This window comes from Cryptomeria japonica, chromosome 8, assembly GCF_030272615.1.
Source record: "Cryptomeria japonica chromosome 8, Sugi_1.0, whole genome shotgun sequence".
NCBI classification, from domain to species: Eukaryota; Viridiplantae; Streptophyta; class Pinopsida; order Cupressales; family Cupressaceae; genus Cryptomeria; species Cryptomeria japonica.
In genome coordinates, this window is record NC_081412.1 from 156,424,323 (window position 1) to 156,446,433 (window position 22,111).

At 36.5% G+C, this 22,111-nt stretch overlaps 1 protein-coding gene across 1 annotated transcript; it reads right to left on the minus strand.

Annotated features, from left to right (window-relative positions):
* Positions 1 to 18,064: 18,064 nt before the first annotated feature.
* Positions 18,065 to 20,275, minus strand: LOC131030475 (aspartic proteinase PCS1). The gene has a single exon (XM_057961316.2). It carries the CDS (start codon positions 19,940 to 19,942, stop codon positions 18,584 to 18,586), a length of 1,359 nt encoding a protein of 452 aa, XP_057817299.1. The 5' UTR covers positions 19,943 to 20,275; the 3' UTR covers positions 18,065 to 18,583.
* Positions 20,276 to 22,111: the final 1,836 nt, after the last annotated feature.

Genomic DNA, 22,111 nt, shown 5'->3' on the forward strand with positions numbered 1-22,111 from the left:
AACATTATAACCTTTTTTGTATATCTATCCAATCATGATGCAAAACTTTCACATAGTAAACATTGTCAGTATTATGCTTTCCATCAAAAGAAATAGAACCAATTCCCATATTTTGTGCTATCTGATCATCTCTAAACCTAACATAACCTCCATCATACTTTTCAAGTAAACAAATTTAATTTTATCACCAGCCATATGATTTCAACATCCACTATCAATTAGCCATTTATTTCTATCTCTTCTAACATGTAAGGCAGTAGCAACAATCTTAGGAATTTCATTTAGGTACATCTCTTTCTACCAAAAACAAACAATCGTCATCCTCATAGTTTGATTCATCATTTGAAATACCAACATCATCTTTGACATAATAGGCTCTCTTATTAAACTTTCCTTTACCATCTCTAGACTTTTGTCTTGAATATTTTTCTAGACACCTAGTAGCAATATGACCAATCTTTCCACATCTAAACCATTTAAGAGGTAACACACCTTTGTATTTTTCAGTACCTTTATTTAGTTTCCTTACAAAGTTTGCTTCCATCTCATCTAAACTTTCATCTTTCAGATCTTCTTTAGAGGCTTTAAAGGTAGACTCAGATTTAGCTTTGTCTTTTCCAAACTTCCTTGTCTCAAATGTAAATAATGTGTCATACAACTTCTCTGTAGTAAACTTCTTTGGATCATAGGTTTCTTCAATAGTAGAGATCTTATCACTATAGCTTTCGGTAGGGACATCAGAATATTCTCAATTATGTCTTCATTTGTCAAGGTGTTGCCAAGTTCTTTGATTTCATTTACTGCACTATCAAAATTTGAAAATAGCTTGTTATATCTTCTCCTTCTATTTCCAAGTTCTCATATCTGCACTTAGATATTAGCTTCTTTGATAATTTAATGAGCTATCATTTCCTTCATAGATATCTCTCAAATTTTCCCAAACTTCATAAGAAGTATTCAATGAAATAACCTTTGTTAGTTCAGTATTGATAAAGCATTAAAGATAGAATACCTTGCCTTTTTATTCTCTTCATAAGATTGAATCTCATCTAGAATGGTAAGACCATTTTCTGATTGAATATACTTAATTTTCACTGCTTTCTAAGTGCTATAGCCCAAGGAGATCAGGTAACCTCTCATCCTCACTTTCCAAAAACTATAGTCGAATCCTTCAAAGGTAGGAATAGTCAATTTATGTGCCATCGGATCAGGATCTACTTCAAGCAGTTAAACTCTTCTCCAAGGAATGAAAGATTTGATACCAATTGTTGAATATCCAGACAACCAAGAGAGGAGGTGAAATAGTTAACAACTTAAATAATTTCTTCAATGCTTTTACACAACCAGAATAACCAACAGAATTAATTATAGCAGATATAACATGAAAACACATACACACATCACACAATGAACACCGTATATGACATGGAAAACTCAAGAAGGGAAAAAACATAAAAAAAATGTTAGTTATCAATATAAAATACCAGTTAAGGTGATTTTTACAAAGGACAGCTCACTACCAGAATGCTCAATGCAAGAGGACTTACTACCCAGAAGAAGGCTCACTACCAAACACCAACACACTATAACACACACTGCAAAACAAGAACTACCTTCGGTGCCTCAACACCAACACACTTCACACATTATCAATAATTAGATCCTTCCTTTTCAATCTCACATATCTTCAATAACAATGCCACACGTTTTCCACACAAACTCATTAAGATCATCCTCGTATATATATTGTCTCCAAGAAATATAATCTTATAAGCTGGCCAAGACAAAGATCTAAAATAGCTCAACACTAAACATTCTGATGGTGGGAAGGAATTAGAAGTAGACCATACCACAACACATCATTAGTCAAATCAACATGTGACATCCATCACAAATTCTAAACCCAAATCATGACTCACATGTTGCACCAATGCCACTACTCATCCTCGAATTTCGGACTTAATCTAAACCCAAAATAGCACTACCCAAAACAACAAAAATAGGAATGGAACCAGTATATATATGAATACAATTGATCAACACCCTATCCAAATCCAAATCATCATCAAATCAATCAATCCACATTTAATATCAACTAGAACACATATTTTAGAGCACCAAAGATTCTAGGAACACATCTACCAAATTACCAACACCAAAACCATGTGCTGACATTAATGACAACCATTATCTTTACATAAATGACAACCAATCATAATCATCAACATCACATTTGCAACATTTTATTTGATATCATTTCTTGGTAGAAAAAGTTTTGGACAGTGAAGTAAAACTCAATAATATATACCTACCAAAGAGAAAGTTGTAGATATCTTTACAAAGGCTTTGTGCAAAGCTACTTTTGAGTATCTCTAGTAGATGTTGGGGGTCATACCCCTTCCTAGTTTAAACTATTTGCATTAGGTAGTGCATTAGTGTAGGATATTTCATGCATATTTCAGTTTGGCCTAATGTTTGGGGCTTCCTCTTAGGGGGACTGGGGAGTAGTGTTATTTTTATGCTAAATTGTTGGTCACCTTTGTCTTTGATGTCAAAGGGGGAGTTTTTGGAAAATCTCTTTTGTGGATTGTTGTAAAAATTGTTTGTCTTTAATGAATTTTGTCATCGATGAAAAAGGGGGAGATTGTTGCAAATGTGAAGTTGCTTGGTATTTCAGTATGGTTGTCATTGATGTCAACATACTGATTTTGTGTTTCAATATTTGGTTTGTGCTTTGGATTTTTGATATGTTGCAAATGTATTCATGATGTGTTGGCATGTTGTTGGATATTGCCTTAAGATTATACTATCATGTTCTAGTGGTTTGGAAGTTGTGCTCCAAAATTCTATGCAGTGATGATAATGATTGTCTGGCAGAGTTTGTAGAGCTCCACATTAATCTACATTTTCGGTTCTCTTGTTGTGTTTTTGGATTTTTGATAGTCATGCATGTGTCTTTGTTATTCTAATTTGACACTTGTTGGTGTGCTCTGGAAATGTGTTTTTGGCTATGTTCTTTCTTGGTCCAGTGATTTTAGTGTTGGATAGCGTGTTATTGCATTGTGGAAAGGTCCACTTGTCATTCCTTTCCACCGTGAAAATTCTTAGTGAAGACCTATTTTGATTTTGTTTTATTATCTCCTTGGTCGACTTGAAAATTCTATTTTGGAGATTTTTATAAAATAATGTTTGTAAATAAATAAATATATAGAAATATTTGTAGAAGGAAATTGATTGTAAAAGGAAGATCTATCTTTTTTATTGAGAAGTGGTTGATCAGTATGGTTGTATGCTGATGCTATTTGGTACTAGTGGTAATGAGCCTAAGGTTTATTCTAGCATTGCAACAGTGTGGCATTTGTGCCCTTGTAGTGGAATCTTTCTTTCTTCCTTTGGGTAGTGAGCCCTCCTTTTTTTGGTAGTTTTAGTTGGGAAATGAGCTCACCTGTAGTGAGCCACCCTTTGTAAAAATCACCTTAATCGAGGTCAACCTAACAGGTGCTTTTCATATTGAGAATTAACATTCTCTATGGTTTTTCCCTTCTTGGGTTTTCCAAGTTATATCTAGTGATTCATGTGTGTTTTCTTTCATGTTCATATATGTTTATGGTAAGTATTTTGAGTTCTAAGTTGTTGGATTTGTTTTTGTGGGAAAATTAATATATTTTTTATTATAAAACTAAAACCCCCCCCTCTCGTCTCAGTTGTCCAAAATATTCAACATCTCATACATCAAGCATAAATCATGTGTAATAATGTGTTACCATATACATACCATATATCTAGATTGATATTATACAAGGGCTGCATCTGTTGGTCTTCCAAACTAACTTGAATCATGTCGATCATATGTCATTGTGTATCAAACTCTCTATCCCTCAAATATCTATGTCAAATATCCTTCTCTCCTAACAAATCTTAGCCTCTTTGATAATATCAATCATCTTCTATATAAGTCTGATACGTCATCAAGTTGACATCAATGATAACACAAACAATCTTGACATTAATAACAATACCATGCTATACATATTATCAAAATACACATCCTAAGTGTAAAAAGATACAAAAATGTATTGCATGTATAGATAGATAGATAGATAATAGTGGAGATAGAGATATATGGTAATTTATAAGAAGAACCTTGAGGTACCATTAATGACATACTATAAAGTAATATAATAGATATATGATGGTTTATACTATATGCTATGTGATTGTGATGAATGAATATATGTGTAGATTTTGTTTACTTAGGTTGTATTCTATCATAGGAATTTTTAATCCTTTCCAAAACTTCTAATCTTCTTCTTACACATTAAATCCAAAATATAAATACAACTTTAAAGAGCACATGCCTAGATCTTTGGTTTCTACTCCCTTTTTTTCTAACACAATTCATTTAAGACAATCTAGTGGTAGCTTAGGAGACTACTAAGTCAGATCAACAATATGTTCAAGATACTTTTATCATCAAACATGATTTTGACAAATAAAATGATCAAAGCAAATGACCCTTCATTTATAAGATGATTCAGTGGTTGGAAAGGGCCAAATTTTGGCCCATATCAAGATGTTATTTACAAATATTTCCCTTCTTAATAATGCCTATGCTCCTAATTTCCACTTTTTCGGTGTTCAGAGACATGCTCTTCATTCAATAAAATGCTAGTTAAATAACACACTCTTGATGTTCTAGACCTATTTTTCAATCTTTGTCTCCTAGTGTTCCATGCATAAAATTAAATAGTATATTACTAGATCTAATCACCCCTCACCCTACATCCCAATGGAATGAAAATTGACAAAGCACAATGTCATCACTAGATAACTTGCCATTCCCTTTGGGTTGGGGATCACTCTTCATAACATGTGGAAATGGGTCCTCAATGAATTCAAAACAAAATTATTACACTATCCAAATATATTGATATCCATGGCTAGCTAGTTCTAATGACCAATAAGATTCTTTTGGCAAGTTGTGTTTATATCTCTTCCTAGTAGTTCCCTTCTAAATAATGTTATAAATAAAGACTTGTGGACTTGCCCAACGTCTAAAGGAAGTCTTGGAATCAGATCAAGTGTTATTTCACCTTAATTATTTCAATAAACCAACCATCCTAGAAATTCAATTGGTTTTCCTTCCTTCCCTTGTACTCAAGCTTTTTTCCTTTTGCCAATATAACTTTTTAAAATAACAAATGTTGTCTAATGCAAACAAGATTCTCTTCTTCACTCTCAAAATTGTACATTTTTTCTCCACTTTCTTGCTTTCCCATTTCCTTAAGACTTAATGCTAAATGAATGTGCAAACTATCTTGTACCAAATGGATGAAACCCGACTGGCAACTATGGAAGTCAAAAGATGATTCTTAATCCCTTGTCTAAATTACTACATGCCAAGGTTCCTATTAGAAACTAGCTTGCATTCCTCCAATTCCCCCCAATAGTCCCTTCTTCAGTAAACATGAATATGCTTAGCATGTATTGTAGGTCTACTATTGTTCCAACTATTGGCAATTGACACTCATTTAGTGGATTTTAGTGTGTGTATAATGGATTAGGGTTGTCATTGATGGCAAATCTCCTTAGAAATACTATCCAATAGTCATGGATTTTGATATCCAAGATAGAAAGTGACCTAATAATTTGTCTCCAATATTTCAGGATAGTAGAGCATTTTTGGTCCAAAAGCGTTGCGGTGATTGCAATGGTGAGATTCGTACATGAGATGATAGGGCCGACTTGTAGAAGCCATTTTTACATTATTTGATGGATCCACATATATTTTGGTGATCTGGTATAAGCTGACACCTGGTTACATGTTACATTGCATATTGTGCTGGTCGTCTTGATGAAAGTTTTATTTTGTGGTTGCGGATATATAAGACCAGTGTAGAAGATATTTTGGGTGATGATATGAGCGAGTTGTGATATAGAAACCATTATTGTCATAGTTTCACATGTGCATTATTGATCCAGTAGATGACTGAGAAGCATAACAGAGCAGAGTTGCAAAGGTGTCAGAGTCAGACTTATGCACTTAACTAGAACTCATCCAGACATAGTTTGATTCTATTTTAGAGTTCAAACATTGTACTCATCATTGTAATTGATTTGTAAGTCAATGAGACTTCCATATTGTAATTGAACCTTTGGTTTTAGCCAATGTGCCCGAATGCAAGTGCATTCCCCTTATGTAATATTTATGTACCCCTGATCATAGTATATGAATATTATGGGTTTCAATCCCACCATGGTTTTTCCCTTTCTATGTTTCCATGTAAAATTCCTAGTGTTATGATTATGTGGTTGATTATCTTGTGTTTATGCATTTTACTTTCCTACATTTGCTTCCGGTTATCTAAGAATAAGTTTGAAAGTTTATTTACTAGTAGAACACTAATTCATCCCTCCCTCTCATTGCTCCTTGATTCCAACAATTGGTATTAGAGCCTAGTTCCTCTAAGGAAGCCTAACCGCTTGAGGAAGGTTCGAGAGATTGAATCAATGGATTTCGATTTACAGAGACAGCTTTGCATGGCACTTGAATATCTTGATGTAGCAAGATTTGAAATAAGTTCCTTAAAGAGAAACCTGAATGCAGCTGAAGATTTCATTTATGATTTAAAAGATCAAGTAAACACTTCAAGAGACAAGAGGAAAGCGTTGATGGACAAGAAGAAGGAGAACAAAGATCAAAACATGGAAAACTAGGACAAAGCTGATGAATGTGATAATCTTGCTAGAGAGAATATTGTATTAAAGAATGAGATGCAATCCAATGTGATGAAGCTGAATAAGGAGATTGAAGACTGAAAGAAGAATGAAGAAAGATTGACTCAATCATTGAAGGACAGATTAGATGAATGCTTCAGGCTTACCTATGAGAATGATCAGTTGAAGCTTGAGTTGACACAATCAAGGAATAATGGTCAAGAACTTGAGAGACAGATTGTTGCCCTAGGAGATGATCTTGCTACTACAAATGAATACAAAGAAAATTTCAATGCCAACTCAGCAAGGCTTGATGAGATGTTGTGTTGGCAATTTGGAGGAATTGATTATGTGTTGCATTGGTGTTTGTCATTGATGTCAACACTAGCTTGTTTGGCTATCTATCGGGTTTCGATAGAGTGGTTGGATTGTGATGTTGATCTTGAGATCATCTCCGGTATTCTCTGGTATGTTCCATTTGGTGGAATTGGTTTGGTTCAGTCATTCATATGGTTCAGATGTGTGTCACATTCAGTTGGTTCAGGATTTGGTGATCCAGAAGCTATCATATGTTCTAGTAAGCCTTTTGGTTACCGGTAAGGGTTTTGTCGGCAGAGCTTTGTTGAAGATCTTTTGATGGATTTTATAAGTGGTGTTGGTGAGGCTTCTAGAAGATTCTTGGGATGCTGATGGTTATCATGTTCATGTTCCATTTGATCAGTGGTTTTGCATTTGTCTTATGGTGACCTATTTTAGGTCCGGTGCTATTATGTTAGGTTATGGACTGGTTTATGTAATGTGTTGGTGGATGCTCTCGATGCATTACCGATTGGATTTATTGTTTGGTTAATGTTGTTTCAGTCTTAGGATGACTTGGATTATCATTGGTTTGTGGGTTTATGTAATGGATTTATTGTATTGTCTTTTAGGTGGCTAACCTAACTGTTTAGGTCACGGGTTGGTATAAATATGATGTAACATCTCTTTGTAGATCATAGGATGGATAGGTTATGTGATTATCTGTGTGCCAATAAATTTGTAATCATATGCAGAGGTTTTGGTCGATCATAGGTGATCGAATTGGGTTTGAGTAAGAGGTTTAAGACCTTTGACATTGAGCTTAATTGGAACTGTACTCGAGCATAGGAGATGCTATTCTAGCAGTTCAATCTTCATTCCGGATTGTAGTATGAAGTTTTATGTAGTCAGTGAGGCTCCTTCTGTGATGATCAGTGCACTCTAGGCTGTTGGCCTTCCGGTATGTGCAGGCCCCTTTATGTAATATTTATTCATCTGATCAGTGGATAGATATTATGGGTCTCCAATCCCACCGTGGTTTTTCCTCTTTGAGGTTTTCCATGTATAAATCTATGGTGTTATGGTGTTCATCTTTGTGGTTGCATTATTACTTATTATTATTTTCTTTTTACGCATACCAATTGCTAAATTATTGTGTTAATAAGGTTTAAATTAATCATTCTGGTAGAACATTGATTCACCCCCCCCCCCTCTCAATGTTCTTGGATTCCAACATGCTGGAGAGTTAGAGACATGGAAAAAATATGAGAGGACTTAGATTTGAGAAAGGTGAATCCTCTAGTTTTGGACAAAGCAATGCAAAGCCTAATCATAAGAAGAGAAAGAATCCTTTGGTAAGACAACCTAATGCCCAAAAAGTCAATGGTAGATGTTTTACTTACAATAAATTTGGTCATATGGCGAATCAATGCAGAAGTACGATGAATAATGGAGTGAATAATATAAACAATGGTCCTACCTTTACCGGTCAGAGTTTCATATGGAAGAATTTTGGTCACAAGTCAAACATGTGCAGAGCAGTCATGACCAGTTTTCAGAATAAGAGATGTTATGCTTGTGGCATGTTTGGACATATCTCTAACCAATGCAGGATGAGACCAAATCAGATGAATTTTAGACCTATGCAGAGAAATGTTGTTTGTTGTGCTTACAACGAAACCAGTCACATTGCAAAGTATTGTAGAAGCAAGAACAATGATCCAATAAATAAAGGGAAATTAGATGAGAAAGGAAAATTTAAGGTAGAAGAAATCAGGAACAAGAATGAGAAGATGTGGGCTAGAAAAGATGAATCCAAGGCAGACAATGGATTTGCACCCGAATCCAATGCAGGATCTTCATTAGGAAACTAAGGCTTTTGACCTTATGGGGTGGCATCTTCATGCACAATCTCGCAGAACCCCCTAGAGAGATCTGTAATCGATCAAGGTTGATTGCAGATGCTTGGAGATGATTATCTATAATTCTTCATGTCGATCTCTGACATCCGGTTGATTGGAGTATACAGTTGCATTTATTTCAACTTAAAGTTAGGTTTTGTGAAGTTAAAAAGGGAAAAATATGAATCATTTCTCACATTGTGAATGAAGAGTTGAAGTTACAAAGTGAGGAGAACTGGATTTCAAGGCAATCAGAAAGCTTGAGGTGATCTATCAAGGAGTTCTTATGCATCTGGAAGAAGAGAAAGGTATTTACCGAAGCGTTTGAACCCTAAATTTCTTGAAATGGTGTCTTCTTCTATTGATACACCCTTGGTAGTAGAAGTTTCTGAGAGAGAAAGGCCACAATTCAAAAGACATCCTTTTAAATATGTTGAGGATGACCCCAACGGTGCTTTTTTGTCCGTTCCATATGGAGTTTTGCATGTTGATAATGTGAGGGCATACATTCACTGCACAATTGAGAAAACTGGAAATAAAGACATCTTAACCCTATATACTAAGCGAATAATGGATAGAGCTGTAAATCTCAAGATGGAATATGCATAGTTGCAGAGGAAGGGTTTTACATAGTTTGTTCACTTTCTGACATTCGATGAGGATGAATGGGTGAGGAACATTTTGAGTCATGTCCACGATGAATTCACATGGTTGGATAGACCCTATAAGATAACCAAGCAAGTAATCCATGCAGTCACATGTCTACATCAAACTGGTGGAAAACCTATTTTGAGAAAGGTAATGAACCCTACCGTTACAAAGCTAACTGGTGCTCAATTTGATAGTAGATCAATGACTACTAATAATATCTTGGATCATGATGTTAAATTTGCATCGATGATCATTGGCTACAAAGTCTATCAATCTAGCAAACTGAATTTTGTCTTCGGTACAATGATATGTGTAGCCTATCAGATGGTAAAAGAGGATATGCAGTATGATTTATGGACAATTCTTCTTGAAGAGCTCCTAAGAAACTTAAAAAATGACAAGAAGAATATTTTCAAATTCGGTTAACTAATTGTTTGTCTAGTCCTGTACTTCATGAATGAGATCCTTGACACATGTAGAGTCCAATGGGCTTATGACTTACCAGTGGCAAATCAGATCAAACAAGGTCTGCAGAGATTGGGTAATAGAGAAAATCAGACAACTGCCCTGTGGAGCCTCTTTAAAACATTCCAAGGTAGAATGAAGAACAAAATAAGAATTCCTAAGGAAGTGGTGGAAAAATATGTTGACACTATTTGTTTTATGGTGGATAAAGACCAGTACTATACAGAGGCAGTAGAGCCTAGAACAGTGTGGATAATGTCGATGGGTTATGGGGTACCTGTTCAAACTCTTGAAGCCTATGCTTAACATCTTTTAAGAAAACTAGTTGACCCTTCTGAAGAGAAATTCGAGATATTCAAAGAAAAGGACATGGAACTACACAAGAAATTCACTCAACCATAAAGAAAGAGAAAAGTAACAAAGATGGTGAAGGTAGTAGCAAAGCAGATGGGTTTCACCAAAGAATCTATCAAGATGGCTAAGGAGAAACCACAGATGGAATCTAAGAAGTCTAAGATTGAGTCTGTTCCCTCCCAAGAAAAGCCTAAGGAGACTAAGTCTTCTCCCACTCTGGTGAAGTCATCTACAACACAAAGCTTATCTAGAAAAGAAGTATTGAAGTTGAAGCAGAAGCAGAAGAGAACTTATGTAGTTGCATCCCCTGTTTCTTCTGAGATAGAGTTAGATGAGGAATCAGAGAAAGAAAAGAAGAAAGGTGAATTTGTTAGAGTAATCATGAAACCTCAATCTGATGGTGAGGAAAGCAAGAAGACAAAATCAAAACCCTCTCTAATCAGAAGGCCTAAAAGAGGAAGAAGGATAAGAACAAAGTTTGATAAGGACCTTGAATTCGGCAAGGTAGAAGGTAAATATACCTTTATTCCTACGTTAATTGTAAAAGAGATAACTAGTGAAATTGTTAAGGGTGGTAATCTTAAGAATATCAGTGTATACTATGAAAATTTTGATAAAAATAAGCAAAGGGAAGCTAAGGAAGTTGATGTATTGCATCCTCATAACTTCAACAAGTCACTAATTGAGCTAGAACATAGTATTCCCAAATATTTGTATAATATTCTTGATGTTACGAGGCTAACATCAAGCATATTAGATAAAGAAATGAAAGAGCGTGAATTGATAAATATCAATGCTTGCATATCTCAAGAAGAGGTTGATAGACTTATGGAGATGGCCAACCAGAAGGAATTCAAAAGAAAAAATAGAGTAAACAGGCTTATGGTTGGCAAAGTTGAAGAAGTGAGAAAAGAAACAAAGGAGATATGGAAAATTTTTCTAAAGAAAGATCAGGTACCAATTAACTATGATGAATCTTTGAAGGATGATACCTCTCATCTGGTAGACCAGACCCATTCAGCCCTTCAGACAACATATAGTCAAAATCCTCTGGTTGATCATCCGGAGATAGTGGAGATGAAAGGTGAAGAGTCCCAAGAGACACCCCAAGATGTTACTACACCAAGTGGCAACATTGGTGCATGAGCTGAAGAAAAGGAGAAGGATAAAGAAGGAAAGGTTGCAGAAAGAGAAGAGGTAGAAAAGGATAAAGCACCAAATAAGGTACAAGAGAAGGGAGAGCAGAAAAATGACAATGTCCTAGTAGTCACGACAATTGACACTCCTAAGGACAAATGGAAAATAATTCTCCCACAAATCTCTATAAATTTTGACAAACTTCTTGATATTGGATAGATGTCCCTGATAGAAAGGCTAATCATAGCTGCAACAGTCTAGGCTCAAGCTAGTTAGGACTTAGTAAAATTCGAGAATGAGGACAAGAAGTTAATTGAGATGTTTGTAGGTATTTTGCAGAAGGTGGTATCGGAAATGCTACTAGATCCAAGATCTAACCCCTTTGGTAAGCTCTTACAGTTAATTAGAAATAGCAATACCAATTTAGAATCATTAGAAGGCAACCACCAAGAAAGTATTAAACAGATTCAAGGAGGTGAGAATGCAGACCTTCCCAAGGGGTCATATGGTGTCCCATGACCCCTTAGGACACAATATGACCCATAACGACACAATTTGGTGTCTTAAGGGGTCCTATGGTTTCTTAAGGGGTCGTAGGACACCATATGACCCCTATGGACACCATAGGACACCTTATGACAACATATGGTGTCGTTAGGGGTCATATGGTGTCCATAGGGGTCATAAGGGGTCATGGAACACCATATGACCCCTAAGGACAACATACGACCCCTTATGACACCATATGGTGTCGTTAGGGGTCATATGGTGTCCTAAGGGGTCATATTGTGTCCAGGGACCCCTTACGACACCATATGGCCCCTTAAGACACCAAATTGTGTCGTTATGGGTCATATTGTGTCCTAAGGGGTCATGGGAAAACATATGACCTCTTAGAACACCATATGACCCCTAACAACACCATATGGTGTCATAAGGGGTCCTATGGTGTCCATAGGGGTCCTATGGTGTCCTAAGACCCCTTAGGACACCATATGACCCCTTAAGACACCAAATTGTGTGATTATGGGTCATATTGTTTCCTAAGGGGTCATGAGACAACATATGACCACTTAGGACACCAGATGACTCCTTAAGACACCATATTGGGTCATTATGGGTCCTATGGTGTCCCAAGGGTCATATTGTATCCTACAACCCCTTAGGACACCATAGGACCCCTTAGGACACAATTTGGTGTCTTAAGGGGTCCTATGGTGTCCTAAGGGGTCGTAGGACACCATATGACCCCTATGGACACCATAGGACCCCTTATGACACCATATGGTGTCGTTAGGGGTCATATGGTGTCCATAGGGGTCATAAGGGGTCATGGGACACCATATGAACCCTAAGGACAACATGTGACCCCTTATGACACCATATGGTGTCGTTAGGGGTCATATGGTGTCCTAAGGGGTCATATTGTGTTCTGGGACCCCTTAGGACACCATATGACCCCTTAAGACACCAAATTGTGTCGTTATGGGTCATATTGTGTCCTAATGGGTCATATTATGTCATATGACCCCTTTAAGACATCATATGACCCCTTAGGACACCATATGACCCCTTAAGACACCAAATTGTGTCGTTATGAGTCATATTATGTCCTAATGGGTCATATCATGTCATATGACCCCTTTAAGACATCATATGACCCCTTAGGACACAATATGACCCCTTATGTCACCATATTGGGTAGCTTTGGGTCCTATGGTGTCCTAAGGGGTCATATTGTGTCCTACGACCCCTTAGGACACCATATGACCCATAACAACACAATTTGGTGTCTTAAGGTGTATATGGTGTCCTAGGATAGCATATGACCCCTAATGACACCATATGGTGTCATAAGGGGTCGTATGTTGTCCTTAGGGGTCATATGGTGTCCCATGAACCCTTATGACACCTTAGGACACCATACGACTAGTTATGACACCATATTGGGTCGTTATGGGTCCTATGGTGTCCTAAGGGATCATATTATGTCCTACGACCCCTTAGGACACCATATGACCCCTAACAATAGAACTTGGTGTCATAAGGGGTCCTATGGTGTCCATAGGGGTCATATGTTGTTCTATGACCCCTTAGGACACCATATGACCCCTTAAGACACCTTATTGGGTCGTTATGGGTCCTATGGTATTCTAAGGGGTCATATTGTGTCCTACGACCCCTTAGGACACCATATGACCCCTAACAACACCATATGGTGTCATAAGGGGTCCTATGGTGTCCATAGGGGTCATATGGTGTCCTATGACCCCTTAGGACACCATATGACCCCTTAAGACACCATATTGGGTCGTTATGGGTCCTATGGTGTCCTAAGGGGTCATATTATGTCCTACAGCCCCTTAGGACACCATATGACTCCTTAAGACACCAAATTGTGTTGTTATGAGTCATATTGTGTCCTAATGGGTCATATTGTGTCATATGACCCCTTTAAGACATCATATGACCCCTTAGGACACAATATGACCCCTTATGACACCATATTGGGTCGCTATGGGTCCTATGGTGTCCTAAGGGGTCATATTGTGTCCTACGACCACTTAGGACACTATATGACCCATAATGACACAATTTGGTGTCTTAATCTCTCTCCCTCTCTCCCCTAATCTCTCTCTCCCCCTCCCCTGATGTCTCTCTCTCTCTCCCTCCAATCTCTCTCTATCTCTCTCTCCCCTAATCTCTCTCTCTCTCTCTCTCTCTCTCTCCCTCTCCCTAATATCATATACTAATTTATTTATAAATTAATATATTCAAATATTATATATTAATATAATAATTAACATTAGATTAATTATGTGCAAATTTAGTTAGTCAATTTACTTATTAAAATCGAATATCCGATTTGTGTTGTAAAATTTTCAAATTTCAAATTTTGGCTCGGGAATTCTTTGGGATTTGGCTTGGAAGTGACAAGCTTGGAAAGTCAACTGAAAAAACGTGTTTTTCAGTATTCCTTGATTTTCAAAACTTTATACTGGTGGCTGGCGACGTTTTTTGTAGCCAAAATTGATAAAACAAAAAAGGTTTTTTAAGGACGTTCTTAGCTTTCCAACAATATAAGCCTTGTCTTATTTCGACTTTAATAAATAATAATTATTTATTTTCTAATTGAATTTTGACAATAGTCTTGATTGATAGACTGATTGAAACACACTTAACTTTCAAACGGTATAACATTTTTTGAATCCGAAACATGCATCACATCCTATGCTTTGTCTACTATAGAGAAAAATTATAAAAAAAATAATTTCAAAAGGTTTTGACCAAGTTGAGGTGGTTAGACGTAAGAGTTTCTGAATTTCTGAAAAAGCTGTAGAAAAAAATTCATAAATAATTATTTACTTTATAAAAACTTATAAAAAAATATGTGTCACATCCATACATGAGTCTAATGCTTATATTATAAATATCATAAAAAAATATTATGATTTGATTGTGATTAGGGTGGTCAGACATACGTCTACTTCTTATCTTTTTCCTAAAATTTTAGTACCACTGCATTGAAATTTGAAATTTTCATCAAATAGGAATTTTTTTTCCAAAAAACAACTAGTATCTTAGAAACTACATTCAATTTTATATAGATTTTCTTCTTACATATTTTAAAAATAATGTTCACAACTTATTCAAATTTTCATGTCAAGTTGCATAACTTTGATTTTCTGAAATTTCATTGCCACTTAAGGGCCTGTTTTGGCACACCATGATCCTACACATACCCATTGAGGATGATAGAGTCAGATTAAATAAAGGACTGTGGACTATTTCTGAAGCATTGAGTGAAGGAGGAAAGATATACAAGTCATGCCTTTCACTATCCAAATTCACTTCAGATATTGATAAGCAGATCAGTGTTTGCCAAGGCAAGCTTGACAATATATCTCAGTCATTTGATTCTAATGTTGCCCTTGCCAACAATTTTGAAGGTTAGGTGAGGGCTCTAACGGATCAAATCTCGAGCCTAAATTCAAAAAATGAGAGAATTTTGAGGCAAGTCGGTGAACTCTGAAACCTTGTTGCTCCTTGGATGGACACCATGTTGAGCAATAAAGTTGATTTCTTGAAGACAATGGCTCAATCAATTCCGTCTGAATTTAAAAAAGTAGAGATATATGCCTATGTTTTTAGTGCCTTCATCATAGTTTTGGATAACTTGAAGAGTGGGTGGGATACTCACTTAGGATTTTTGAAGACCATTTTTGCAGATATCTTCAAGTATGTATAGTATATCCAGTATACACTCTTGTATATATATTTTTGAGGAGCAACCCAACTTTGACATTGTTGTCAAAGGGGGGAAGTAGAGTGAAAAATGTGTAGAAGGAAGCAAGTTTTGGGGTTGAAATAGGTTTTTGAGTTTTTGATCTAAGGGGGAGCCTTAGAAATTTTGATCTCGTGTACAAGTTTCAACACTTAGTCATTTTTCACGAGTGTTGCCATCAATGCCAAAGGGGGAGATTGTTGGCAATTGACACTCATTCGGTGGATTTTAGTGCGTGGATAATAGATTAGGGTTGTCATTGATGGCAACTCTCCTTAGAAATCCTATCCGGTAGTCGTGGATTTTGATATTCAGGAGAGAAAGTGATCCGATAATATGTATCCGGTATTTCAGGATAGCAGAGCATTTCTGGTCCATAAGCGTTGTGGTGATTGTTGTGGTGAGATTCGTGCATGGGATGGTAGGGCCAACTTGTAGAAGTCATTTTGACATTATTTGATGGATCCGCATATGTTTTGGTGATCCGATCTAACTCGACACCCAGTTACATTTTACATTAGATATTGTGTTGGGCGTCTTGATGAATGTTTTATTTTGTGGTTGCAGATATATAAGACCAGTGTAGAAGATCTTTTGGGAGATGATATGAGAGAGTTGTGATTGAGAAACCATTTTTGGCGCAGTTTAACGTGCACATTCTTGATCTGTTAGTTGACTGAGAAGTAGAACAAAACAAAGTTGCAGAGGTGTAACAGTCAAACTTTATGCACTTAACTGGAACTCATCCAAACATAGTTTGCTGTTATTTTGGAGTTCAAACATTATAGTTATTATTGTAATTGATCTGTAAGTCAATGAGACTTCCATATTGTAATTGAACCTTTGGTTCTAGGCAATGTGCCCGAATGCAAGTGCATTCCCCTTATGTAATATTTATGTACTCCTGATTACAATATATGCATATTGTGGGTTTCAATCCCATCGTGGTTTTTCCCTTTTCGGGTTTCCACGTAAAAATCTCGATGTTATGATTTTGTGGTTGATTATATCGTGTTCCTGCATTTGCTTCCAATTATCTAAGAATAACTTTGAAAGTTTATTTACCAGTAAAACACCGATTCACCCTCTCTCAGTGTTCCTTGATTCCAACGCCAACAAGCTTTGAAATTCCATTACATGACCTCTCTTTGCACTATTTTAATCCACAAGTGGTCTGTGGAAGTTATCCCTTGTGGAATCACTATGTCTTGGACAATTACTTCTAAAACCTATAAAGTGATTTGCAAATTCAATTGGAAATTTGAATTCATGATTGTGTTTTCTTAATTCTTTTATTCTTTGAAGTTGAAATGCAATAATTTTATTCCACCCCATCTTTTAGATGCCCAGTTTATCCACAATCATGTAGAAGATGGAACTAGAAAAATAGTTTGATAATTTACATAAACACAAAACATTGAAATACAAAAAGAAAGATACAATAACATCAACAAAATTGTCATATTCAAATACTTATTCTTTATTAAAAACATCTTGCATAATGAAAGATATATAAATGATTCCAATTACCACTATTTAAAGAATTTTCAAACTACTGTGAATTGGACACCAAATAGTCAATAGTAAAAGAATCTAAACTCTAATTTGAAATCATTCTTATTATATTTCAAACGTTTCTTAAAGGTTTGGTCTCTATTATTTACCACTATTGAAATGTACTCACCTTATATATATATGTGTGTGTTCTAATTATGTCTTCTTGATACCAAGCTTATCCTCTCGCTACTATTTGTGATGTTAAATTTTAAACCTAATTGATTAAGTAAAAACAAATCATCTTTTTTATTTAATAATCCAGTTAGCTAAACAACGTGTTTTTCCATCTGTAAATGTCATGATTAGCCTCATCAAAAGGTGACATATAATTTGGGCCCTTCTAATCCTTATCATAATGCGTGCAGGTACAATAGTTTAAGACGTGGAACTAGTTAAAATATATGACTGTCTGGTAATTCTCACCGTGTTCCATAAAAGTTTAAAACAATGTAGTGCTGCACTCAAGGCCAATGATGGATGAAATGGCTTTCAAGTACAAAATTTTCATGTTCTATCTCGTGGGTGCATTTGGATCAGAGTGCGAATCAAATAAATAAATCCAAACCATCATTACAGTAATTCAGATAAAGCAAACAAATATAATCAATCCCACTTTGTTGGAGAGTGCAGACAGGCTGACAATTTTATCAGTAACATGTGCAGATCTGCCAGAATTCTTACAGCAAAATCAGCTTTTACCTTGATCGTAAAGTGAAAATTTATTATCTACTTGAATGGAACAGAAAGAAAAATGAAGTAGGTGACAGTCTTGTGAAAATCTCTGTCAGTATTTATTAATTACCGACTTTACCAGCACCTTATTATATTCATCCATATGAAACATGTTGCAGTATCCATATGAAACATGTTACAATATCACTAAATATGTCAGATACCAGAGATTTAATCTGGATATATTATTTCAAATCTGATATTACATTTAAATGGTTAATAAATAATGTCCATCTGTTCAATTTCCAGGCTCTTTTAGATTCGATATAGCATTGCCGCATTTAATCACCCACCTCGAAAATCTCAATAAAAAATGTACCCCAAAAATGTATATGAATCTCTGGAGTAGGAGATGAGAACTAAAGTAATGAATCCACGGTGCATATTAACTCCCATGGGTCCGCAGTACGGCTGCGCCACTAATGTGGTCTGCAGCTCCACCTGCAGAAAAACACCATAAAACAGAAAAAAAGGAGGAATTTTTTCATCAATTGGCATCACATCTTGCCTGCCCAAATCCGATACGAGAATTCTGAAGATCGTACTCGATCCACAAATTCTGCTGGTGGTGATTCCCGATGATGTTGGCCTCCACGGGAACCAAATCAGAATTCCCAAATGTGAAGCAGTAAATCTCCCGACCTTTGGGAATGGCGGCGCCGGTGGCGTTGGGTACGCGGTAAAGCAATTGCTGGCTCTGCAATATGAGCTGGGCAGAGTCGAAAAGAAGAGTGACCGGCGTGACCTGTGGAAACTGTGAAGAACCCGCCGGCAAATCGTAGCAGAGATCAAGAGCTCCCTGAAAAACCACATTGCTGGTCATCGGATTAATTCGGGCTCTGTTCTGCTGCACAAATTCGTTCTTGAGGGGCGTGTAGGCGTCGCCGAGAAGTAGCGTGAATTGGGTGCCGGAATCTATCATGGTCTGCCCGGCACCTGTGTGATCAGGCAAAAAAACTGATTTTGGAATCGGCAAAAGCTTGTTTCCGACCTTAATGCCCTGTAATTTCACGGTATATGCAGCCCTGTTGAAGTAAGGCAGGGGAAGAGAAATATTCAGGAGAGATGTGTATTGTAAGGAGTTCCCAAATGGGGAATCGCCAAACAGAAGGACTCCTGTAGCAGCAGGGGAAGCTTGTGGATCAGTAATACAGTAAGAGAATTTGTGGGTAAACTTTAGCTGAGAAATCAAAGAAAGCGCTCCCTGATTGAGCCCCATAAGACCAGGGGTTTCTGCCATTGGGTCCGAGACAGAGCAGCCAAATACAAAGCCTGGAATTTTCAGAGCTGGAAGATTGATTAAATCACTTCCCAGATTCCCTTCATTCTCTGTGCCGTCTGCATATGAGTAAATGTAATGGCAGAGCTTCTTTTCATCGCAGTTTGCAGGGACTGGGAAATCCGTTGTTTTTTCTGTGCAGATTGCAGAGTTGCAGGGGATGGAAATGTAGGAGGAAGAAATAGATGGATTGAATGAGGGAAAGCTGGTGCCCAATTTGCAGTTGAGCCAGGAGAGCTCGCTTCCTGTGTCCACCACCATTTTTTGCCTCTGTGGTGGATTTCCCATCGTCACTTCTGTCATGAGAGTAATATCATTGTAGCTGAATGCGGATCTGCTAACAGGGGCATCGGCTTTGGCGGCGGTGGCGGCGGCGTTGATGAGGAACGAGGGGGGATTTGAAGTGGGTACTGAGAAAAGAGGCAGTGTGAAGCGAGACTCTGTATCTGAATTCAACAGAAAGGCTTGGCTGATGTTCAAGATACTGGGTTCAACAGATTCTGCCATTAATAACAATGTGAAGATCGACATAAAAGCTGCTACTGCAACCATTTTTGCAAGGACCATTGTTTAGCATGAAATTTGAATCACCACCCTAATAAATTTAAGGGAAAAAGCCTTTCCAGGAAGTAAAATAAAAATTTCTCTCGTTACTCATCAAAGTCTAGAGGCAACAGGGGAACTCGGGACCTGTTTCTAATCATTGTTATGACTGTTCGTTGCGCAGTAAGAAATACCCACGTCTTCCAGCATCGTAGCTTACTGAAATTTATAATGCAAGGACTTAAACATGCAAGTAAACGGCGCTATATATAATCCAAAACTAACATGCAAGTAAACGGCGCGTGTTACACGTAATCGAATACAATTTTATGGGGCAGCAACGGCATCCACTTATTTTGTCAACGTTTATCGGGTGCCGTAACCATCAAGAGAAGTTTACGGATCTCTGGCATGAAGTTGTTTATGACGAGCTGTAAAAGCTGTTTATGACGAGTTGTAAAAGCTGTTTACGATGATTTGTAATGTAATTTACTTGAATTCCCATAATATGCTTTGCTTTAGACAAAGGGCGGCAGGTCCTTACGGAGCGGAATATATGTGGGAAGAGCTTGGAGGCAAATGAACAGAATCTGTAATTTGGCGTGTGATTTAGTTTCTTCACTTTACGCGTGAAAACATTTAAGAGGCTGAGCATGCATGCGGGCGCTTTTAGCTTCGTTGTGTTTCACAGATTTCGGTGTAAAGAAAATAATGGTAGTTGGCCTGCACAATCCATAAAAGAATAAGGACATAAATAAATGATGACAACTTACGTTATGAGAGGTAGCAAAGTCCAGTTCTATCGGAGGTCGTAAAGGAACATGTTTATTCTGGTTTCAAAATGACAGTACGGATTGTGTGTTTTACACCGTCGATTTTGCAATTAACGGTTGTGATTGACTAACCTGTCGCTAACATGTTGTATGAAAGGTTCGTTTTGGAACCAGAATAGACACAACCCAAAGTAAATTTGGTAGCAAAGTTTAACTATCCCATAAATAGCTTGCAAAGTAAGTTTGGAAATATCCTAAAGGTAAAGGTACAGGGAAAAATTAAATATGTATAAATTATTTTATATAAATAATAAATATTATGTTACATTTTAAAGAGATTTAATTGTATATTACTTTGAAATATCCTAAGGTAAAAGTAAAATGAAATGCATATAAAATACATTTAATTAAAGTTAATTATAATAAAAAAATTATGTCATACTTTATAGGATTTAATTTTATATTTTTGAAGTCAATTTATTTATTTAAATATTATCCATAGTGGTTTATAACAACTTATCTCTTATAAATATGTAGTTTATTTAACACTCATTGTAACTAGGTGATGTTCATACAGAGAAAGAATCAAGAGTTCCTTAGAGGTATCTCATTCTAATACTATTTCGACTCATATACACCTAACCATATGATTGTTTCCCCAAGATCATGCCCACTTAGCTTTCTATTGCCTTGTTGATAATTAATGTCGTCTTAGGAAATTTAAATTAAATGAAAGAACTTGTATTCAACTCTTAAGCTAATAACAAAATGTAGGTGTTGATGACTCATAGAATCTATTCACTATAGTGCCAACAATTATAATCTTAGAGTGTTGCTTGTCCTTAAATTATTTACAATATTATATTTTAAAAAGATTGAATTGTATATTGATTTGAAATATATTAAGATAAAATTAAAATGAAATACATATATGCATAGGAAGACTTGAAATCGAGAAACCCTAATGGGGTATCTTCGACTAGGATTTCACCACCATATCTTTCATAGCCTAATTGCATCCCTCTGCATAATCCGACTTCCTCTTGGCCTAATTCTATTCCTTTGCAAAAACCTAGTTTTTTGTCGTACCCAAATAATATCCCCTTGTATGATGATAATAATTTCCGGCCTCCTTCTCCTAAAGTTAGAGTGCCCTTCAATCCAAACCCTACAAAAAAGGCTTTGTGGCGCTCAAGGAGGGAGGGTTTTAAGAGGTTACCTTAGGAATCTTTCAAAATTTGGAGGAAGAAGCATTATGGTAAAGAGATGTCTCAAAAGGAGGAAGCGTCTGCGTTGAATAATACCAGCCAAATATCTCATTGTTCGATTACACTTCCTAAACATTTTCTCTTTTCACAAGTTTCTCATCTTAGAGATTGAGCACTTATCGGTAAGTTCTAGAAGTCCTCTCCCTCATCTT